A 24,794-nucleotide genomic window follows, 5' to 3' on the forward strand; every position below is an offset into this window, starting at 1 on the left:
CATTGTATGTAGTCAGTTTACATGGAGAAGTGTTAGCAGTGGGATTATAATTGGATCAGTACTTCTTCCCCAGAACATCTAAACCTATTAAACCATGAAATGAACTCTTAGATGGGAGAGTGAAGGACTCGGACCATCATCATCAGTTTTTACTGAGACTTAATATCCTAATCCAATCTTTGTAAAGTCAGTCTTTCTTATTTCATGTTAAATAAGGTAAAAGAATTCAGAGAAGTTTAATGCAGAAGTTTTTTTTTAAAACTTGGTGTGTTTTGATCCTGTGCAATTATAAGGTTTTGTCTTTAACACTGAAACCCAAAATTAAGAAAGCACAACAGAAATTACAATTATACTTGTATATATGTTTCAGGCTCTCACCTTGCTTTGCTCCTCTCTCTCCTCAGCATGCATCCAGATTGGTTTGTTCTCATCTGCAAAGAAACATACACACAATCAGTCCTGACAAACTCAGATAAGCAGCTAGAGACACCTTTGAAAAGTCACTCTGACTCTGAAGTGCTGTTTTCTGTTTCTTTTCGGCTCCATCCTTCACTAAAATAACAGCAGCCTGAACATATTAACCTTTACTTCAAAGGAGAGACTTATAAAGTTGTTCATGCATGCAAGTTACTCTAAGTTTAAGCTACTATCTGCAATGTCTGAAATATAAAAAGTGTGTGAGCACTTTGTACCATCAACAGAGCCAAACTCCCGTTCATGAGCGCGGGTTAGGATTTCTTTATACAGGGTCTCTGCCTGCTTGAACTTGCCCTGCTTCAGGTAACAGGATGCCTGAAAAACACAAACAATAAGAACAACATGACACTGCGAATGAGCAAAGTCAGAGCTCGCTCTTCAGCAGTTAGCAGTAAGGTCCAGCAATGGGATGTCAGCAACACACAAGAAGCTTCACAGGACTGGGAGAAGCTGAATTAGTTTTTTCTTCTTCCTTTTTTTTTTTTTTTTAAATAAAATAATTTAAAAAGAGTTGTCATTTTCATGCCACTTGTCATCTGCAGATATTGATTTTTATTCCGCAAATTGACAAATACTTCCATCCTTCTCACCAAGTTGTTCTTGGTCTTGGCCACGTTGGGGTCATCTGGGCCCAGTTTGGTCTGGTAGATCTCCAGGGCTCTCATGTAGTAGTACTCCACCTCCTCATACTTGCCCTGGTTCTGACACAGCAGGGCCAGGTTGTTTAGTTGCTTGGCCACATCTGGGTGGTCCTTGCCCAACACCTGGGACAAAAGAGGAAGAGATATGAACTTTAAACAACCCATTTCTGCCATGTGCTATTTGGTCAGTAACACTTAGCCAACATGAGAAATGCTGGTCAGACGGATTTAGCGCCTTCTACTGAGTTTCACTAGTGTAAACATTCAAATGTGCAACCTAGTTTAAATCCTCAGGTCCAATGTTGTAAATTTGGATTTCCAGGAAGACCGGAAGGGTGTTTGTCAATACGTTGGAAATGTTTGTTTCATCTCCTGCCAAGCTGCTTTGACTTGCTGCACTCTGTTTGTAGTGCCGCTGATTACACTACACGTATGTTTGGAGCAGTGTGCACAGAAGATGTCACATGTGTAAATTTGGTCTAGAGTACTGGGGATCAAGCCTGTAGCCTTTGCTACATACAGTACATGCCTCCGTAGGAATTTTGGCCTTTTGTGGATTAATAGGCTACTAACCTGCTTTAATAAATAAAAAAATAAATAAAGCTGTAAAACAAAACAAAAAACAACACCCAAACCCCCCCCCCCCCAAAAAAAACCACTTCTGGATTAAGAAACAGCCTTTAAGCACTGCAACCTCTTCCTGTGAGCTAAGAAGAGTAAAGGTCATTAGAGTAGAGTGCAGCAAGACTAAAAGACATGTATTGGGGCTAGATGTTAAATGACCCCCCCCCCCTCTCTCTCTCACACACACACACACACACACACACACACACACACACACACACACACAAAAAAAATGCAATAATATTTTTTCTTATTATATGATTCTAACTGCCCAGTAAAGATGTAGCAATCATAGGTGGATGAAAGGAAAGAAAACAGAGAAGAAAATGAAAAGGATGTGCACGGGTGGAATCAGTGAACACACATGGGTGGCTGGTGTTGTTGGGAAAGGGATCTGATCAGTTAAAAAGAAACCACCCTGAGTGTCACGTTTATGGTTGTAAATGAAAACAAGTGAACAATTAGTTTGTTTTGATTTCTAGTTTCAGTTTACTGCTCGGTAAGTTTGTGTGAGGTCTTAGAACTGCAGGATGATCCCTCCCTCCCTCCCTCCCCCCCCGCTGGAGACCGACAGCGTCTTTGATCCACAGGATGGTGCAGAGCTGTGTGAGCGGAGATACCTACAGTATTCACTCAGGCCTGGCCTCAATCGCCTCCTCCTGCACCACATAACACATCTGAACGCTTTCCTGTAAACAGCATTAGCTAGAAAACAGATTGCCATCAGCACCACAAAACTGCTGAGGATCTGATCATGCCTACTGATGCCTTCAACCACCAAATGTTCTGCAAAAATTCTGTGGCTTATTGAAAGCTTTCAGGCAAAGTAAACACACTACATACATGTTCTGGTCGCCCTTTTCTAATTAAAAATTAGTTACTTAAACCTTGGAATTTGAACCTTAAAATTCTGGTTTGGTACTGAAAATGTCAGATATGAGGAAAAGAGGAAAGGCTGCAAGTTCTTGCAGGTAGCAGATCTGCTAAGTTATCTATAATTGCAGATATTCGAGTACTGGAGTAACTATAGCATAGACTAAAAAAAACACAATCAAGAAAAAAAGATTTCATCACTGTTTTCATTTTTGCAATCACCGTCTTTGTGTTTTGAAACCAGATGTGATGTATGCATGACTGAGAAACCAACACACTGCGTGCTCATGTGGTAGCAACTAGGTGATTACAAGGCAGACCCAGCCTAAAGCATATCCTCCTTTATACTTGTTGTTTTACCATAATGGGGACCAATTTTCAAAATGAATATAATGGTATATACACTAAAATTGAAACTAGTGATCAGCTTATAAACTTGTCAGGTAAAGTGTTTCCTTACTCACTTATGAAGGAGGCCAAGGACACTTTTCTCATAGATTTTCTCATAAATTTTTTATGCAACCAGAGGATTCATACTGCTGACCATTACAAAGACAACATATTTAAGACACTTGTATACTGGCTTCACTTTACATAGCAGACCCTACATCCATTGTTTAAATGCAGTCTGTCATCTGCAAGTTTCTATTATCTTGAATCTTTTACAAGAATAACACTGCTGGCATTCCACATTTTTGCTGTTGCCATGAACTCAAATAATTCTAAAGGTTAAAAGCAAGAAGTATTAACACTTTCTCAATACTTCACAAGGGAAACTTTAAGATGAGTCATATTTCCTTTTTCTCAACAACTTTCTTCAACAGATACAGACTGCAATTTACTTTGCCCTGACAGATTAGTGAGGGCAAAGTGAAAAGGATATGATACACACACACACACACACACACACACACACACGCTGAATTTTCCAGAGTTTCTACAAAAAGGCGGAATGACGAGAGGGGGAAAAAAACATCCTTCTGATTCAGCAGTTCTGCTGCAGTCACTTTGCAATGCCCTGGATGTGCAAAACCACTCCGGCTTAAGCAAGTGCATTATCATCTCAGTTTAAGAAGCATGAAGAAGAAAAAAAAAAATTAAATGCCTCGGCTTAACCAAAGCTGACGTTGCATTCTCAAGGAGACGAAGGAGAAGTGGGTTTGTTCAAAGGCAAGAGCTGAGCATAAACAACAGAAAGTGTCTCCTGCGGCTCGTTTGTAAGTATCAAATTAATACAGGCAAAACAGTAGCGTTCGCTCAGGATAAAGAGCCTGCCCTGTGACGAAGGCTGAATACTGATAAAAAAAAGAAAAAAAAAAAAAAAAAGAGGAGAAATTACATAAAGGAGGTTGACTACAGTTTATTTCTTATGCAAGCAGTGAGGAAAAAACAAAACAAAAAAAAACAGACTTTATGACTTTATGAGTTTTATGTAGTTTTTGTAGATGTGTGAATGTGTGTGTGAATGGGTGAATGACTGAATGTAGTGTGAAGCGCTTTGGGGTCCTTAGGGACTAGAAAAGCGCTATACAAATGCAGGCCATTTACCATTTACCATGTACTTTCTAATATATATATATTAAAACACTTTTTGGAAAGAACAAAGACTCACTGCTGCTTTTCTTTTTTTAATTCCAGATTTTGGCCAACTGCTGTTTTACTCTGAGGCCTCAGTCGTTGGTGATACCCCAACCTGAAATCTATTATATCACAACATATCAATTTTGTTTTTTTTAATCCTTCTTAACAAGTATAGTTGACTTTTTTTTGGGGGGGGGGGGGGACGACACACATGCCAACTCAAACAGCCGTAGCCGATCACTGTGTGCAAGGCCCGACTTCTGCCAGCTACAGCTGAACTACAAATTAGCTGTCCAAGAAGTTTATGTTCAGTTTTATATGAGTATAATCAAGTATTTATTGCACTCATCAAGCAAGTTATCTGTGTATGTTAAACACGGTTAAATGCAGCTTGCTAACCAAGCTTGCTAGTGTTAGCTAATAACATAAATGGTAAATGGCCTGTATTTGTATAGCGCTTTACTTAGTCCCTAAGGACCCCAAAGCGCTTTACACTACATTCAGTCATTCACCCATTCACACACACATTCACACACTTAGCACTTCACCATCTCATAAACATGGTCACCACCCCCAAATAAAACACAGTGGTATCTAAAAACTAATGATGAGGCCTCGAAATGTGTCACATAGTGTCCATAGTTTGTTAAATCCAACAATAAACACAAGTGACTGCCACTAGACATGAAAAGCTAATACTGTTGTTAATTATGTGCAAAACTTAAAATTTAGATATTCTAAACAAGTTAATCTGTTGCAGTTATAGTAAATATCTGCTGTGTTGAAATGAAAAGCTGAAGGGACAAGTGGTCAGTTGCTGAGTGCTGTCTGAATATTTTAATTCCTACTATTCATTCTGCTGCCTCCAAATGAAATATTCTGAGTGAAGTCTGAAGTGTTTCAGTACAGGGGCACAAAGTCTGTCTATAAGTGAAAGTACTCGCTAGTGCATCGACTCATCACAGTGTTTGATGACCTCGTACCCACCTTTTCTCTGATCTCCAGCGCTCTCTTGCACAGAGGCTCTGCTTCCTTGTACTTCCCTCTCTTCCCATACAGGACAGCCAGGTTATTGAGAGTTGCAGCAACCTGATAGGGACACAAACACATTTATTATCCCACAATGCTCTATTCTTCTTGGCCTCATAGACATGTTCACTCATTTGCACAATGTGTGGAACCGCAAGAGTCTACAACAGCAGAGTGGTGTCATTGGTCTGATGAGTGAGAAATTGACAAGGAATAAGAGGATGTGGGGAAACAGGAAGTGATTATGCCGGGCTGTAATTTGATCCAAATCAGCTGAGTGATGAATCTCCAACATGTGCACACAGGACGAGTGAGGGGAGACTGCAGAGGGGACCTGAGGTGAGCACTGATCTCTGATTCACACCAAGTTCTGGCAGCCATGTGAGCAGAGTGGGAGGAAACGAGAGGAAGGGCAGAGGGTTGAAGTGATGGGAGGAACGGGAGCTTATTCAGGAAGATGGGAGGAAGAGAGGGACAAAACTCCTACAGTTTGAGAACACTTTTTTCTGCTCTTTAAGACTTAATTTGTCCTCATGTCACAATCTCAAAAATGGTGAAAATATAAAAAAGAACATTTAGAGAACTTTTTTTTTTTAAAGCAAAGGAGCTACAGATTATATAGTCTGATCACAAACCTGTCGATGATTAACCTAAAGCCTTCAAATCTTACAGACAAATTCACAGTTTCACATCCATGTTTTTTAAATCTTGTGTTTGTATTAAGAGTCATAAAGTCAGACACATACTTACATAATTATTTTAATTATAATTAGATTCAGAAAGCATTACGACACACAGACTTGACGACTAAATTTAGCATTATATCCACAGAAAGCAGAACACTACTGCGATTCAGATCATAGTGCTCATGTCTCCTGAACATCCCTGTCAGACTCAGCCAGATCCATGTAGAGCCAAAGTAGCAGCGTCAACGGGAATCTCAGGGACTGGACACTTCAGTTGGTGGGGTTTTGACCTCAAAATCAAGGTGTTTGTGTCTCTTTACAGTCGAAACCACAACTCCGCCTTTTTCAATTACCTCAGCAGATTGTCGCCTTTCTTTTTAGTGGCAAACCAAGAGCCAGTTTTCATAGTCCAAGTCCACTTTGACCTATGTATGTGTGTCGGTACATGATTTACCCAGAAGTTCACGACTGATTAGGAAAGAGAACATGACCTCAACATATTGTTTGCCCGTCAGGCTAAAGTTAGAAGTGGCTTACAATACCGCACATTGAAAACAGAAAGAAGAGAAAAGAAATTCTATAAAAATGATATGATTAAGAGGAAGAAAAATCACTATACTTAATCACATATCAGGTAATGTGTCAGATTTCGTCTGGGTGATGGATCACTGGGGTGAAAAAAATAAATTAAAAAAAAATCACTTTCTTCTTTGGAAAAAAGGGGAAGACGTGGAGAGGGCTAACCTCTGTTTCACACAGTGAAGAGAGACGAAGGTCCGAACAGTGGAGACACAGGCCTGCTGGGGTTAACCTGCTGCATGCGTACAGTCACGTTGACAGAGAGAGGTTAAAGAATCTGAGAACAGGCCGGGGTAAATTATTAATGACACCCACGCTGCTTGTCACAGCCTTGGATAAACACATGCTACGGTATCATTTTAAATGTATGAGGTAGGTTGCTATGCTTTTTGTGAGATATTTGTGTGATATGAAGTAAACAGATGTGCTCTACAATAAATAATATAAAGACTGTAATAAAGTGCACTGGGCCAACCATATTTTCTATGAACCAGAAAAACGGTCTGAAGCTCCACAGTATAGTAGTTAACATATTCACCTAACGCAAAAAAAAATCTTGGTTTAAGACTGTGAGGATACACAGCTTCTTGGGTTTCATCAGGAAGGGCCTCCAGGATTTATGGCTGCATGTGCTGAAGGGAAACTCATCAACTGGCCCAGATCACATTAAAGTACTGCAATAGAATAAACTCTATAGTGCTGTTTATATATTTTCCCCCAAATGCAAGTAAAATGTCTGCAAAGTTACAAAACCTGAAATCCATAGGGAGTTTTTCTCTCCAACAGAAAGTAATGCTCCTGAACTGCCCACAGTCCTGTGACTCATCTGTCACAATGTAACATTTGCATAATTGTTCCAAGCACCTAGTCTGGCACATACTCAAAATTTTCAGAAGATAATTTTTATAGCTAGAGCTAAAGCAGCTTCTCTGAGCTAAGCTAAGTGCAAAGACGAGAGTATTCCTGAATTCTGAAGAACCAAAGACCTAGCAAATTTGTCTTGTTGTTGACAGCAACCACTTACTTGGTGGAGAACTTGATGGTCCTAAGCAGTTTCAGAAATGATAATGCCATTGCATGAAAGCACTGAGCTCTTTCTACAGCAGAGAATGCTACCCTGTGTGGTTTTCCAACCTGTTGGTCCAATTACCTTTCACTCATGGTGCTAAGCTCTCAAAGAAGGGAAATCAATACATCCAACTATACCTACAATACTGTTGATGTGGCCTGAATGTCTTAACAAATGACTATATTTGTCTTCATGTTTCACCACCGCTGACTGTAAGAACAACCTCCATTTGGAAATAATTCATGCTGTGAAACAGTGCAACACATCTATCCCCATTAATATCAACGGGATTACACCGAAACAACAAAGAACATCATTCACCTGTCTAAAGCAAGAAATACAGAGCACAACAGAAGACCTACATGCAATGTATCAACAAATACACTCACAGCTGGATGGTCCCTGCCAAGTGTCTTCTCCCTGATGGCCAGAGCGTCATTCAGCAGGTTGGCGGCCTCCTTATATTTGTTCTGATCCCTGAGAGACCAAAGCAGACAGAGTTAGACTGAAATACAGACACAGAGATGGGCAGAATAACAGACAAGCACACATGAACACAAACATAAACTATGCTGACAAGTTCAACTAATGGGCCACCATCTTCAGTGGTTCCCACAGCCAGTGCACAAGAGTACTGACAACAAGTCACCCCAGACTCTCATTGTTTTAGGTAACTAAATCAAAAGCCCAAGCTGATTGTTCAGTGGCTTAGATTTATGTAAATGGAAAAACATGGCAACAATCCTGTGCGACATTTGTCCAGGTTTTAGGCGTCATTCCTTTGCTCCTGTCTAGTTGGGCTGGAAAATTAACTTCCGTTACTGTCCTATAAATCTTTGTCAGGCTACGTTTGGCTTGTTCTGACAAAAGCATCCAGCTCTGATTAAGAAGCCAGTCACACAACACTTAAAGAATCCCTGCCAAAGGTTTCAAGAGACATGTCACAGTGTTGTGAGGGTGACAAAGTGTGCTGTTATTATCTCAATGTTAAAATCTTAGCTTTTTATGATATCTTCCAAACACAAGAATTCATTAAAAGCTGTTTAAGTCTAAGAGGATTTTGGAGTTTATGAAACAATGCAGACTACAAACAAAACTTTTTTTGAGCATGAAATTCATTCATTATATAGACCACCTCGCTTCAGTTAGCAACATGATCTCTTTAAAAACAGGACATCACCGGCTTTCATTAGAAAAAGATAAATACATAAAAATGCATGTGCATATTATTAGATGTTGCAGGAGTTTACCTGTAAACAAGGGCTAAGATATTAAGCATTGTGGCCACATCTGGGTGGTCGTGTCCTGAAGTCTTTTCCAGGTCTTCCAGAGCCTGTTTGCAGAGAGGCACAGCCACCTCATACCTGCCCTGAGACGCATACTGGATCACCAGGTTGTGGAGGGTCCTCAGTCGAGCAGGAATCTCGTATCCTCCCTGCTGAGCAGCAGCTGCTGCAGCGCTGCTGTGGGCTGGCTGGACTACAGACAAAAAAATACGAAAGTAAATGAATTATTAATTAGGAAAAACCCATCACTGCACTGTATAGAAAATGATTGTTAAGTACAACCTGGTATTTTGTATCTGACCTATTTAGAGTAATGTGATATACTGTACACAGGGCTGTGAAAAGGTATGGAAAAAAAAGTTGAAAACATTTTCCTCTTTCCTGATTTCTTATTATTTTACATATTTGTCACACTTTCATGTTTCAGATCAAACAACAACAAAAAAAATTGTCCCATCCTGTTAAATCATGAATGAATTATTTTTAACCCTGTTTTTCAGAAAGCTGAATCGAATTTCAGCAACCACACCGAGCCCTGATTACTGCCACACCTGTAATCACTTAACAGAACCTGTGTGACAAAGTTATCTCAAAAAGCAACACGTCACACCACAATCTAAAGAAATACCTGAGAAACAAAGTCACTGACATCTATCAGTTTGAAAAGTATTACAAAGCCCATATTCATCAATAAAACAAAAAAAGTCTGAGCAAAAAAGCCATCCATGGGAGAGTTCTGACTCCTGACCAAAAAAAACACCACAAAGACTCGTCTCACATTAGCCAAAAAAATATCCTGATGATCCCCAAGACTTGGGGAAAATATCCTGTGGGCTGACGAGACAAAAGGTGAACTTTTTGGAAGGTGCGAGTCCTGTTACATCTGGCATAAAACTAACATCAGTTTGCACCCAAGCTTAAGTGTTCTTTGGTTATGCAGCAGGACAATGATCCAAAACACACTAGCAAGTCCACCTCTAAAGGGCTATATATATTGATATTTATTATTCAAGTTGTGCTGATTCAGTAAAAGGATGTTACAGATGTTACAATCCCTGATAATGAATTGCTTCAAATGAAAAGAAACTCTATTCCAACCAGCTGAGCAGCAAAAGGCTTTGTGAGCTGTTTTGTAAAAATAAACAGTGTCGATCAGACCTCACCAGCCGCTAATAGACACTTCGGCTAGTCACAGAGAGACAGATAACCATTCTCGCATTCACGACCAATTTAGAGTCACCAATTAAACTAACCCCACTCACCCCATGTCTGTAGACTGTGGGAGGAAGCCGAAGTTCCCGGAGAGAACCCACACAGACACGTGGAGATCATGCAAATTCCACACAGAAAGGCCAGATGGCAATTGTGTAATTTTGTGAAACTGCTTTTTCCAGTTCACAACATTACACAATTAGGCAAATTTGATATCCCATCACATGGAATAAAATAAATATTAATCATTCATAAATAGCAATACTGTAAACTGCAGTTCATTCATTTCATTAATATGGCTCAGATGGCTGAATCTTTATAACCTGAATGAGTCTGTGACTATGGATGACAGAAGAACAAAGGTTTATTAATAACAGGAGTTTAATAGAAGTTTTCTATAGGAGATGACGTGTGAAAAGAAAGCTGATAGGCTGGTTATGTGACAGTTTTCCTCTAAAATGAAAGAAGTATTTGAAACCAGTGGGTGTCTAAGATGATATAAAAGGGTCAATGCTGACTAGAGCAAACACAAACTGGCTGCCTTTTAACATATGTGCAACACAAACAAGCTTATTCACCCATAAACAATGTCCTCTTTTTCCCCATTACGCACAGCTCAAGTACCAGCTCCTGAGTGCTACATTTAACTGGGCCAGAAGGACATGACTGGAATGTCTCTTGTGATAAATAGTCTGTTTGTCTGTCTTTCTGTCTCTATATGCGAGTGTCTAAGAATGCATGAATGTGTGAGAGGTCAGGAAACCACTTGATGGGGTTTCTTATTAAAGGCAAGCAGTTCTGTATTTAGTCTGAAGGAAAGCCAGTAAGGTTTTGAGTAGGAGCCGCCCACTGCAGTAATAACAATGACCACAGAGAAATGTCCGGGCACGAAGTGATTCCAGGTGTTCTGAAGTGCTGGCAAACCACAGCCTGCCTTTGCTGCTGTTCACAGGAAAGTAACGCAGTGACAGCAGAACAGAAACGGACAAAAAACAGCAGGTATGTAGTCAACTCACACATCTTCACTATGAGTCAACTGATGTCTACAAATAAACGCATCAAATCCTCAAAACTTAGAAACTGGAACCAGCCAACGTCTGAATAATGACCGAAAACACAACTTCATCATCAAAACACGACAAACCCTTGCTGGAAGAAGGAAGCAGAAGCGAGACTCCATCAATGTAAATGATTCTCAGCTACAAGTGAAGCGTGAGCAGTGAATTGTGTTACATGTGGACGTGTTACTGTTGACCCAGTTTGTTGGTATTCTTTACCGATTCTGACTTTGATTTTAAGATTTATTATTCACATGATTTTTGTGCACTTCTGTAAATATGTGGATGATGCTTAGCGCTTTGATTGACAAGGCAGTCATTTTCCATGCTTGTTAAGAGTACTCCCACCCGATTTACATAACCCCTAGCACTGTGTTGGAGAGTACTTGTTACCAAAGGGGGGAAAAAAAAGTCACTGTGTCGCACTATGAAAAGTGCAGGATGCTCTATTTTTGGAGCCGGACCTCTGCTTTGCATGATTCTAGTTAAAATCTGCCCCAAACATTCACAAATATGCTGGAATATGTTTCAGGCTGTGACACTCATTTAGTGTCAACGCTAAGTGAGTTAAATGTAAATATTAGCACAGAAAAACATTGCATAAGACCCTGAGTGGTTTAAAAAAGCAGGAATGTCATCACCATTGTCTTCTTCCTGCTGACAGCAATTTACCAAAACCCCACAAGCTTTTCAGGCAGTCTGAATCAGCTTGGAAAGGAAAGACATCTAATCTACTCCAGCACTAACCCAGTATCCACTGAGCTCATGCAGAGCCTCAGGCAGCTCAGTTTCATACAGAGAGAGGATTAATGCCAGTGCAAAAGGCATTCGATGAAGCACTGCGTCTCTGCGAGTTCAGTTCTGTCTCAGTCCTTTACCAGCTCACACCTGAAAGACTCTGGTTACTTCTTAAGAGTATTGTCTAGTCTTCATTTGATTCGATACAGTATGGGAGGTCATTTCTTTTCTGTAGCAGTTAAAGCTGCTGCTTCTCTAAGCTCCAGTCTTCTGCACATCTGGCACTTCATTTTCTCTTCATTTTAAATGTATATACATTGTCATCAAATGTAGCTACCTGACAGTATTTACTGTAAGCACTGATGTGGGCAGAAGCAGGAATTTGTGTATGTGTGGGTGTGTATACACAACATTTATGTGTTGACATGTGAATGGGTGCAGGTGTACTGCAATAACTGCATGCTCCTTGACCAACTCAATATAGACCCTTTACAGTGTCATTTGTATCTCACCATCTCCAAAGAGAAACACATTATTTAATAATTATGGAGTATTGATCTCAACATACATTTTTATTAAGCTTTATGATGCATAAAGTCTGTCTGGTATTACCCTTGTCCTTGTTCTCCAACCAATTTCTCGCTCACAGCTACATGCCATTAAACTCTGTCTCATCATAATTCATTTAGTGGTGCTCACAGCAAGTGCTCTATCACCACCCTCCCAAGGGCAATACGCAAAACCACAATAATGAAGTGAGCGATCCATGTAAAGGAAATGCTTTTACTGTAAAAGATTTCATTAAATTAAATAGAATATGAATGCAGCGTAAATATCTGTAGTCTAGCTTAAGCGGTGGATTACAGCAGTTACACAGCACAAGAGGCAAACCGTTTACAGCCCAGTCTGTCAGCAAATTAGACTGGCTGATAAACTGATACCACACGGGATGAGGCAAATGGGGCAATAAAGGGGAAAAAAATGGAAAATAAAACCTTTGGGAGCAAAAAACAAATGTTTTTCATTAATCTTAAAACTGTCCCTGAAGTGGGGTCTCTTTAACCAGTGTTTTGGAAACTGTGCATTCATCAAATGCATTTTTTGGAGATCATCTCATTAATATTAATAAAAAAAATTTGAGTCAGTACAGCAATTTAGACAATATGACATGTAGGGATAGGAGTGGAGAACCAGTTCCTGTCAGTCTAATTTCTTGGAATTGTCACTCTCGTTTATCGGTTCCATTTGCACCCACACTAGCTGATTTCAGTTCATGTGCAGGAGGAGGAAAATACTGGCTCTGAATCCAGGACAGAAACAGCTGCATAATGCTGCTAACATAACTTCGGCTCTTTGCAAGCATCTGCAGAGGCAGCATGCTAACACTAAGCTTGCCAAGAAGCCAGAGTGATGCTGAAGCTGAGTGAATGCCGACCTCAGCCCAGGTAACAAAGTGATGAGCAATCAGGCTGTATCCTCCAATTCCACCTGTTCATGTTTCTACAGTAGAATCACAGTGGCGATAATTTTAAAGTCGTTTTGAAGTCATCTTTACTTTGTGTTGTTGGCTTTGTCTTCTACTGAGAGAGGCTTTGTGTAATGCTAAGTATTCTGTGTGTCATTATTAGGATAGAGATTTGTGTTGGTGTGTTGGCTACAGGTTTATATTTTTAAAGGGTAATTACTAAAAGATCCCTTTCAGGTCATTTTACAGAAGAACATGAAAGTGACATAATGAGTAGTACAACAAATTTCTTTCTCCCAGGAGTAATTAAGTAATGTAGTGCATCACTTTTAAGAAAAGTGTTCTTTGTGAAAATTACTTCTTTGAGTAACGAGAACATCCACAAACGTCAGAGTCACTAAATTCTTATCAATTCCCATTCCTATTTTTTTTAACTACCTCTTGACATTTATTTAGTCCAAATAATTAATCTGGAAAATAACTATCCATCCATCTTCTGCTTATCCAGTTCAGGGTTGCTGAAGCCTATCACTAGCCCCGGACAGAGAGCAGAGCTAACACAGACAATGACTTTCACCTCACATTCACACTTATGACCCATTTAGAATTACCAGTCAAAATTGCCAACACAATCATCCCAGTAACTACTTATCTTTGGACTGTGGGCGGAAGCCGGAGTACCTAGAGACATCCTACACAGACACAGGGACAACATGCAAACTCCACATGAAAGGCTCTGGCCAGATAATGGATTCAAACCACTGCTGTCTTATTGCTCTGAGGCAACATTGCTAAGCACTGCGCCACCAAACTCCCCTGGAAATTGACTATAATAATGTAATATAAGATACATAACATGTTACCAAATAATGGATGAGAAGTTCTTATGGGTTCCTCTTTTTACCATGATATAACAAACATTTACATTTTAAGTCCTTTCTTGATATCCAGAGCCACAACTTCACTGGCTCAACTAGGTCCTGACTAATGGGGCTTTACAGCCATAAAGCTTTGTGGTCTTACATCATGAGCTACTGAAAAGACCAGCCCATCTAACAGTGAGCAAAAGGCTGGTAACAAACAATGGCAGCAATAAAAAACTGGCGCATACATGTTTGAAAGAGAGTGGTACTTGGACACACAAACATGCTCACCACCAGAACTTGTCATCATGTATTACACAATTTATCTGACTCTGGAAACATCCACTGATTCAGCTTCAGTAAATTACAAGACAGCTGCTGATGCAAAGCTCTGTTCCCATGGCGATCTTAATTTTACAGCGGTAAAACTGTAGAGTCTATCAGGGATTAAAAAACTAAAACTACATGTCACAGCATTCAGATGCCACTTTTTAATATGGTGGAAACAGTAGTTTACTTACAGCTCTCACAGCTCTCTCTTTCTATAGTTGCAAAAGTATTTAGGAGTTAATAAAGAGTGTGCCACTGAAATCTACATCCCAAGCCCAAAAACTATATTTCATATTTGGGTCCAAGGACAAGAAATTGAGTGAAAGTCTCTCAAAGCAGAAAGAGGATGAAGAAGTACAGCACTTACTGCCTGGGGCTTGATCATCCTGATCATCTGGGAAGAGATCATCCAAAGTCTCTTTGGTAGAGTCTGAATCCTTTTCTTCCTGAAAGGGGAGAGAGGAAGAGAGCAAGCAGGATGATCAGTGAAGGGAGAGAGGACCAAAAGCAAAAAGGAGGAGATATTGCTCATGAAATAGCTGAATGTTTCTAAATGACGAGAGAAACACTGCCAATCTATTAGCAGATAGAGTCATTTTGTAGTTTGGGTCTAGATCACACATACTTAAAACGTGTGAGATGGTGTATACTGACATCTTTTGATTGTATCTGCTTTTGATAAGGTGCTTGGGGGGAAAACCCCCCAAAATATTGGTTCCAATGATAAGATGGTCACGCATATTTTAGATAAAAGCATCGCAACACATTCTTAAGCCCTGAGCACTCACAGAGGGGGACAAGTCCTCGTCGTACTTCTTCAGCTGGTTCATAAACTCCAAGTGCTTCTTTTCCTCCTCCAGCTGAGCCACGCTCTGCTCGCTCTTCTGCAGTTTCTGCTGTGTCCCGGCCAGCTCGTCCCTTAGCCACTGGTTCTCCTGGCAGAGTCGCCGTACCTGTACCCTCAGCTTCTGCTTCTCAGACTCAACTGAGCTCAGGTGGTTTGAAAGCGCCATCATCACCTGCAAAGAGGTGGCGGTTATGTTGCAATGTCTGCAATCATACAGACCCTTTTGTATTTACAGTTGGGTTTATCCTCTCATAACAACATTTACACTAATATATGTAGTAGAAGGTTGTCTACTAAAACAATTCCACCAAAGCCATGTGGATGGTAGATAGTAAAGCTATCTAGGGGTAAGTGTGCACTTGCCATCACAACTACATGTGTGTCCACTAATGTTAGAGTGAGGCACTTTGGGTAAAAGCATACAGTCTAAGGTGAAAGGCTCGGAGGGCTGTAATTAGATGAGGGGTGTTTGAGCAGGAAAATTACACTTTACCACAACTCCAAGCAAAAATGCTGGAGGTAGAAAATTCAGTCTGTGGGGTGTGTGCACGGTGTATTGTATATTTATTAGACAAAGCTTGCTGGGAGATGGCGATGAAAGGCTAAAGCATCAACAATGAATCAGCGCTGACTCATTCACTGCTTGTGAAATGAAATGTGAAGTGAAATGACGAGAGCAAATATTCTGCATAATTTCAAGGCTTTAAAGCTTCTATATGTTCTTTTCCCCAATCGACCAAACAAAAAGTAGAATTACAAGCTAGAGAGAAACACTCCCGTGTCAAGAGAATTCTAATGATCTAATCCACTATGGACTTGAATATATTTTTACCTTTTACTGTGTCTATTGCAAGGAAAGATGGTGTTCAGTAAAGGCAAGATTCTTGCTGTTTTCACTGAACTTGTGATATTAATTATCCAGGTGAAAACCACCTGCTGTCCTCTGCTGTCCTTTCTACACAGTAGAAAGTAGAAAGAAGAGAACCTACTATCCTTAAACTTAAAAAGGGAAGATTTAAATGTGTAACCACTCACAAACAGCTTGCCTTCTTATTATGTTTTGTTAAAAGACATGTAGATTAAATTGCTTGTTGCCTGAATCTCCTGCCCAGACCAACCTAAATGAATAACAGAACAGTCTAACATCCATAGTGATATTAACCAATCACTGAAGCTCTACACACATACTTGAGCCTCGCTGAGCCCAAGTTCCAGCATCTCCAGGGACTTGCGGATCATGTGCGATTTTTCCTCCACGAGAACGCCCTCCTCATCCTGCTTCAGGCAGCGCAACGTGCCCAGAAGGCCCTCCAGGATGGAGTGGTGCTCTTGCTTCAGGGCCTCCAATCCTTGAATCACCTGCTTGGTCCGGGAAATGATCTCATCCTGGGACAGCTTCTCCCCAGGATCCTCCTCCTCCTTCACACACACCATGGTGGACATGTCCTCACGCATCCTGCAGAGAAAGCGAATAAATTAACATAACAGGAAAAAAGGTTGCATTAAAATATTTTGTCTTGGAAGTCCTCATAACACAAGATTCCTTACAGGCTCTAATGAGGGAGGGAAAAGAATTTTCTACGGACACTAAAAACAGCGTGTTGTCATGTAAAGATGGTATCCACTTGTCTTATGACTGTCACAGATGTTTAACATGGTAAAAAACTAACAGCAGACCATGAAAACAGGATTCAGCAGAAATGTGACATAGTGGTTAAAGGACAAACAGGTAACCTTTTTCTTCAAAGTCACAATCCTCTGACCTTTTCTTGTCTCATGGCCAAATAAACAGCCTTTCATGACGATGACTCATCTCATAAAATCAATTATGCTGCAAGTGAGAAACGGCTCTGGTTTATGAAAAGGTCAGACAATGTGTTTCTGACTGGACGGCTACTGGGACAGGGGTGTAGGAAGCTCACTTTGAGGGAATTGGTAGGAAAAGTCTGTGCTTCTTCAGCTCTACACACAAAGGTGCCTTGAAAAGAGGCCCTGACTGAAGCACCTGTTTTGAAAAGCTCGTGAGAGCAGCATCAGCAGAGGTTTGTAGTAGAAGACGGAGCATGATTGAAGATTACCACTTGTAAAGTGTTCTAAAAACAAAACAAAAAAAACAAACAAACTTAAGAATCACCATTTAAGATTGTTTAATAAAAAGCGGGTCTTAGGTTCAGCTGTCATTAAAAGTTTAAACCAAACCAAAGAAGTTAAATGTTGTGCCTGTTTGACAGTAAAACCCGGATCTGAGGTTTGTGGTCTGTGAGTGGTTTACAGATAACAGATTAGAGGGGACAGACAGGAAAACTCAGAGGAACTTGTAGACATTTTCTGCTGCACAACAAACTCACTTTGACCACTTTAAACAAATGTTGGCCGTCACATTTTCTTTTATGATCGTCATCTATTAACTGCACTCGTATCTAGTCAGCTGACAATCTACTATGATCCAAGTTCAGAAAAATCTACTATAAAATGTAAACAACTATTATTCCCAGAAGCTGCAAAATACAGTCATACAGACCCCAGACTCATTCATGAGTCGCCCATAACAATAGTGCTGCTATTGTCTCTCTCAACACACTATGCACTCCTTCCTGACTTTATCTGCTATATATTCATCTCACACACACAGACACACACACACACACACACACACACACATATATAAGAGGATTATGACTGAGCGCTTTGGCAGCAGTTGTAGCGAGCTGCCTAATAAATCTCTGCAAGCACACACGACTGAAACGGCACGGTCTCAGCTGAATAATTACAGAAACACTGAATAAAGTTACATTTTAAAGTATGTTCCATTGAAAAATACAGAAAGAAAACCCGTGGGTGTGAATGAGCCAACATTGGTCTTATCTTTGACGGTGCAGTGACACAGTGAGTTGAACCGACCGAGCCTACCTCAGTAGAAAAGCCGCTATGATGTCAAAGGGAGACTGCAGACTTGCCCTGAGCAGATTTCACATTTTACTTAAAGAAGAGGAAACAACGAGGTAAAAAATACGTTGAGACGAGACAGACCGAGGAAGGGCAGCAGCTCTGATCGCTCCATGTGACTCAGCAACCGGCCCTGCAGCCTATCAGCTGAGCAGGAAGCAGGAAGCTGCTTGCAGAAGGAGGTGGAAAAGAGCAGCTCCAGGCAAAAAGAACGGTGAAGTATGGGTTGCATTTGAAATGATCTTGGCAAATACAGGAAAAGCTTTCAAATGCGTTATTAGCAAGATCCATAATAAGCCAGACTTTCAGGGATTTTTCTTGTACTGAAAACTGTATTACTATTAGTTACAAAAAAAACTGTATTTCAGAGAAAATGAAACAGAAAAAGCTCTTTCAACTGAATTAAATCTTTTTAAAGAAGGAAAAAAGTAAGAAATGTACAGAAAGGATTTACTGAAATTTCGACTACTGTTTTAGGCACAAGAAGAACTCTGAATATTCAAACTTGAGCTTTGGGAAGTTAAATGGGCATTTCTCATTTTTTATTCTCTTAACCCTTTATCGAAAACCGGGCCACTGCTTATATGTCAGTCATTTTATCAGAAAAAAAAAATTCCCAGATCCTTCAATCCATTCATTTTCTGCAACTTCTGAGTCACAGAGGCGGCACTCTAAACCAAGAGTGCCCTGACCTCCCACCCTGCATACAGAGGAGTCTGGATAGACATAATCTCTCCACCACTTCCTCCCAGTTTGACACAGCACAAAAGCCTCACCTAAAAGCCATTTAGGTGTTCCAATTAGATGTGCAAACCACCTTAACTGGTTCCTTTCAGAGAAGACAAGCAGCTCTATTCTGAACCACTCCCAAATGACCGAGATCCTCACCAGATCTATAAAAGTGAGCTTGAATGACCTTAAGAATTAACTCGTTTTGCACCATTTTTAATCCACAAATTCCTCCTTTCAGCTGTTTGGAAAGTGAGCCATGGCCTCAGATTTCATCCCAGCCAATTCACCCTCAGCTGCAAAACACCCTGATGCTCAATGAGGTCAATGGGATCACATCATCTGGAAAAAGCACAGACATGACCCGGAGACCACCAAAATCAGTGACAAAAGCCCAGCCCTGGGCAAAGTCTGAAACCCACTTCGACACTAGCTAATAACCTGCAATGTAAACCAAGGTCTCACTATGGTTGCGCCAAAGCAACCTGCAACAACAGACCAATAATTCCCAAACTACTTCCCAGCTTTCTCCAACTCCACAAAATACATTTAAGGTAAAATATTTACATGGCTTTTTCCCCTAGTCAAATATACAGTGGGGCAAAAAAGTATTTAGTCAGCCACCGATTGTGCAAGTTCCCCCACCTAAAATGATGACAGAGGTCAGTAATTTGCACCAGAGGTACACTTCAACTATGAGAGACAGAATGTGAAAAAAAAAAAAATCCATGAATCCACATGGTAGGATTTGTAAAGAATTCATTCGTAAATCAGGGTGGAAAATAAGTATTTGGTCAATAACAAAAATACAACTCAATACTTTGTAACATAACCTTTGTTGGCAATAACAGAGGTCAAACGTTTACTATAGGTCTTTACCAGGTTTGCACACACAGTAGCTGGTATTTTGGCCCATTCCTCCATGCAGATCTTCTCGAGAGCAGTGATGTTTTGGGGCTGTCGCCGAGCAACACGGACTTTCAACTCCCGCCACAGATTTTCTATGGGGTTGAGGTCTGGAGACTGGCTAGGCCACTCCAGGACTTTCAAATGCTTCTTACTCCTTTGTTGCCCGGGCGGTGTGTTTTGGATCATTGTCATGTTGGAAGACCCAGCCTCGTTTCATCTTCAAAGTTCTCACTGATGGAAGGAGGTTTTGGCTCAAAATCTCACGATACATGGCCCCATTCATTCTGTCCTTAACACGGATCAGTCGTCCTGTCCCCTTGGCACAAAAACAGCCCCATAGCATGATGTTTCCACCCCCATGCTTCACAGTAGGTATGGTGTTCTTGAGATGCAACTCAGTATTCTTCTTCCTCCAAACACGACGAGTTGAGTTTATACCAAAAAGTTCTACTTTGGTTTCATCTGACCACATGACATTCTCCCAATCCTCTGCTGTATCATCCATGTGCTCTCTGGCAAACTTCAGACGGGCCTGGACATGCACTGGCTTCAGCAGCGGAACACGTCTGGCACTGCGGGATTTGATTCCCTGCCGTTGTAGTGTGTTACTGATGGTGACCTTTGTTACTTTGGTCCCAGCTCTCTGCAGGTCATTCACCAGGTCCCCCCGTGTGGTTCTGGGATCTTTGCTCACCGTTCTCATGATCATTTTGACCCCACGGGATGAGATCTTGCGTGGAGCCCCAGATCGAGGGAGATTATCAGTGGTCTTGTATGTCTTCCATTTTCTGATGATTGCTCCCACAGTTGATTTTTTCACACCAAGCTGCTTGCCTATTGTAGATTCACTCTTCCCAGTCTGGTGCAGGTCTACAATACTTTTCCTGGTGTCCTTCGAAAGCTCTTTGGTCTTGGCCATGGCGGAGTTTGGAGTCTGACTGTTTGAGGCTGTGGACAGGTGTCTTTTATACAGATGATGAGTTCAAACAGGTGCCATTCATACAGGTAACGAGTGGGGGACAGAAAAGCTTCTTACAGAAGACGTTACAGGTCTGTGAGAGCCAGAGATTTTCCTTGTTTGAGGTGACCAAATACTTATTTTCCACCCTGATTTACAAATAAATTCTTTACAAATCCTACCATGTGAATTCATGGATTTTTTTTTCACATTCTGTCTCTCACAGTTGAAGTGTACCTCTGGTGCAAATTACTGACCTCTGTCATCATTTTAAGTGGGGGAACTTGCACAATCGGTGGCTGACTAAATACTTTTTTGCCCCACTGTATTTAGGTGCCATCATATTTGAAAAATCTAAGAAACTAATCTTCACATTTAATCTTTGCATAAATAGCAGAAACCCAAACCACAAAGAACTACAGAGGCGACCGTTACCACTACAGGCCATGTAATACAGAAGTGAGAGTGACAGCATAAGCATTGTTTTCCTGTTCAGATCCAACAGTCTTTTATCTCTGGGATTAGATCAGTCTCCACACATAAAGCACCACAGGAGGAAGGCAGGGAAAACTATTTTCAAAGTCAACTTTTGAAATGTAAATAGCTTGCTTGAAGCGCAGCACCCGGAGACGCTGCAGTTCTTTATGTAAGCATGCTAAGGCGGTTATCTGAGGTGATGGGGATGCTGAAGACAAACGTGGTGGCAGTGGATAGAGGGGGAAAAAAATGAGGAAGGAGTTATGGTTGGGACCGATGGAGAAGTGAAATAGAAAGTAAGTGTAGGTTTTTATGCATGAGGATGGAGCCGGCGGCAGAAAAGCAGCACTCGAAGAACAGTCTTAGTCAGCAAAGTGTGGGCACAGCTGCTTTATTTAATAAAAAAAGAAGAACAAAGAGCCTCTAAAAGTTTCTTTTACTGAACTATTTTACTGAAGCTTTGTTTGTTTGACTGCTCAACCCACAATTTAAATAATACAGCATTTCTTCTACTTGTTCCCTGTAAATAAAGGAGAGAAAAAACAAAACAACATTTACTGTTTAGAACCTCGTACCAGTCTGTCTGGTACAAATAGCTCAAAGAACTGGATAGGGTAGTTAATAACAGCAGCTCAATACTTTTCCCTGGCTGAAGACAAAGGAAAGCACAACACACCACAAATCTGTCCCACCCAGTCTGAATACATTTACTAGCTCTGAGTATAAGCACTCATTTACAGCCGAATGCCAAGTAGTCTCGTCTTTATTCCCGTCTTACTTCTATCTATCTTTTCGCTGTTAAGCTTTTTTATTTCCCCACCAGCTCTAATTGTTTGGAGAACAGGTAGTGCTTATCTGCCTGCTGTGGACAAAAAACAAAACACCCACGATAATCACTGTAAAGTCAGGATTCAACTTTTGACAAAGCAAAAACAATAAGCTAATGGGCACCCTTCATCCAAATCGATGACTCTTTTCACATTAAAATAGACGCATCAATTAAAGCTTCTGTAACAATAGTCTGTTGTATATATTGTGCTGTATCCCTGTGTTTTATGTGGCCTCAATTCTACAAAACATCACTAGCTATTAGCTAAGTGTGAATCTTAGCTCATTTGGTTAGTTTCAGAGACCAAAAAAGGGTTTAAGAAATCGGAAAGTCACAACATGACATTGTACCGGTGAGAAACAGGAAATGACCTGTGTGACTGGTGTTAACAATGAACAAATTTAGTCCTGGGTGCAGATTAGGACAACAAAGAGAGTGTGGTGTTCTAAATGAACCCAACAGAAAACCTTGCTGTCTAAAAAAACAAAACAAATCATCGTGTGAATTCACTTGCTGCAGTCTTAACGTGTTAAACTGTGTCATCACCATTTCTTACTTCTGATAAGAACTCCAGTGACAAGAGCGCCAAATTACTTTTGCATGTGCAAGCTCTGAGCAAGAGATAAAATGTATCATTCAAATAAGTGAAGCAGTTTAAGATGCTGTGATCCAAAGAGCCGGCAGTGGTACCGCTTCTTACTCCAGCAACCCAAAGGATTAATGATTCAGAAAGACACTCGCTGATTTTATTATATGACTTTCTGCAGACTCTCCGTGGATTAAAGTTTTAAATTCTAAGTCTGTAATATTTGAGGTCAGCTGAGTTTAGAATGGGAAACTTCCTCCCAGGCTTCTCAATAAACCTGTCAGTGTTGATATGTGAACATCTCCTTGACATAAATCTTAAAAGATTAAAAGATTAGGAAGTTTAAAATTAGGAATTTTAGGACCACTTAGAGAAAAATCAAAGACTATCCAATTCAGTGAGATTGCTGCTAATAAAATGCTAAAACCTTCTTAATAATTATCTGGCCGTCATGATGTTATTTACCATAGCCCATAAGCTAACTTCATATCAAAGGCCTGTGAGGAATATCACTCACTTTTCACTACAGTATATTAGGTGAATTAGTGCTCTTGGTTTTCTGTTCTTTTCTTGCAGCAAAAGGTTGCAACCTTAACATGGTGCTACCCAGTGTTATCCTACTAGAGTCACTAATGTTTCACAAAAACAGACAGCCCCTGGTCTTAAAATAGATGAAAAAAAGGAAGTGCCAGTTTCATAGAGGTTGGTTTAAGGAAATGACAGTCACTTTTACTAACAAATAAAGATCTTTAGATCCACTGAAACCCTACTTGATTAAGACAGACAGAGAGAGAGAGAGAGAGAGAGAGAGAGAGAGAGAGAGAGAGAGAGAGAGAGAGAGAGAGAGAGAGATGTGTGGGCACCATTCATAAAATTGATGTTGTGCAAAGAAAGGAAAAAAAGCTTGAAAAAAATATCCATTATGGTTTGCATTTATGTAAAATATTGGCCATAGATCATTATTGATGCCAAAAAACAAAAAAGAAAGAAAAACAAGTATTGCTTGTGTAGTAATTCAGCTATTAATGCACAATTTACACCACAGTAAGCAACAGTAGATGTGAATGCAGGTGTGTAAGATTTTAGTGAGGTCATGTTATTTGTATGCTCATTCACATCTCGTTTTGTGCTAATAACCAGTCAATTCTTCTATTAGTTCATCAACAGAAAACCACCTGATTTCTGGCTGGGGGGATTTTAAGACCTCACCATTAACCAGCTCTGGGAACCTGGAAATAATAACAAAGTTGTACTCATTGCTGTGCTCATCTGCAGAAGTGAAGTAAAACCTGCAGCCATTAAAATCAAATCTGCTGCAGCCACACAAAACTGTCATTGCTACCCAGCAGCACTCAACCCACTCATCTGGGCCGACAACAAGCTGCCTCAGGTGTAGCAAAGGGGGTGTTTAGCCCTTAGGGAGGGGCCCTGCAGGTTGTCATGAGTGCACCTTTGGGTGTATTAAACGTTAAACATGGCAGGGCAGAGAAGAATGCTTGTGTATTTCCGTGCAGACTGAAAATGTGTAACTACATACCCCCAAACTGCCCCAAATCTCAAAATATCCATAGATGCTTCTCAGTCTTTTTGGTTTCCCAGCTGTGGGTACCACAGTGAGATCCACTGTCCCCCTAAAGCTGTCTGCGCAACACAGGCAGCTTTCACAGCTCTGACTCCCCTCTGAATATCAATGAAAGGATACAGCTAACTATCACATGACAAATGGTCATCATCAAGATTTAATCCCACCGCAGTAGCCGACAGAAGCTCGTTTCCACAGGCTGACAGGCGTGTTTTAGTCGGGTCCGTGTCGCTGTAAGTTTGTGCTGCTTTGTCCGAGCTATATAGCGTACAAATGATTAAACCCGAAGAACCAGTTAAACCATACTTTCTTGTAACACAGACCAAACCTCGGGGCCAACTCCGACCTAGCCCTCTAAATGAGTTAATGTGCTTGCGATGTCTAATTCCTGCAACTAACGTAAACACCGACCACAGAACA

General features: G+C 40.6%; 1 protein-coding gene across 3 annotated transcripts in view; it reads right to left on the reverse strand.

Moving 5' to 3' along the window:
- The window catches only part of klc1a (kinesin light chain 1a), a 41,764-nt gene that overhangs the window by 16,368 nt on the left and 602 nt on the right, over positions 1–24,794 (reverse strand). For all 3 annotated transcript variants that reach the window (XM_085379155.1, XM_085379154.1, XM_085379156.1), the window contains exons 2-10: positions 16,547–16,814; positions 15,300–15,530; positions 14,879–14,957; positions 8,810–9,038; positions 7,949–8,036; positions 5,184–5,285; positions 1,068–1,241; positions 693–792; positions 379–431 (exon numbers count right to left, since the gene is read on the reverse strand). In XM_085379155.1, coding sequence (XP_085235281.1) covers positions 379–431; positions 693–792; positions 1,068–1,241; positions 5,184–5,285; positions 7,949–8,036; positions 8,810–9,038; positions 14,879–14,957; positions 15,300–15,530; positions 16,547–16,813 — 1,323 coding nt within the window. In that variant the 5' untranslated portion in view covers position 16,814. The remainder of the gene's footprint in view (positions 1–378; positions 432–692; positions 793–1,067; positions 1,242–5,183; positions 5,286–7,948; positions 8,037–8,809; positions 9,039–14,878; positions 14,958–15,299; positions 15,531–16,546; positions 16,815–24,794) is intronic.

The sequence above is a fragment of the Diplotaxodon limnothrissa genome, linkage group LG19 (assembly GCF_057381915.1).
Source record: "Diplotaxodon limnothrissa isolate DT_005_m linkage group LG19, D_limnothrissa_male_GT1.1, whole genome shotgun sequence".
NCBI lineage: Eukaryota > Metazoa > Chordata > Actinopteri > Cichliformes > Cichlidae > Diplotaxodon > Diplotaxodon limnothrissa.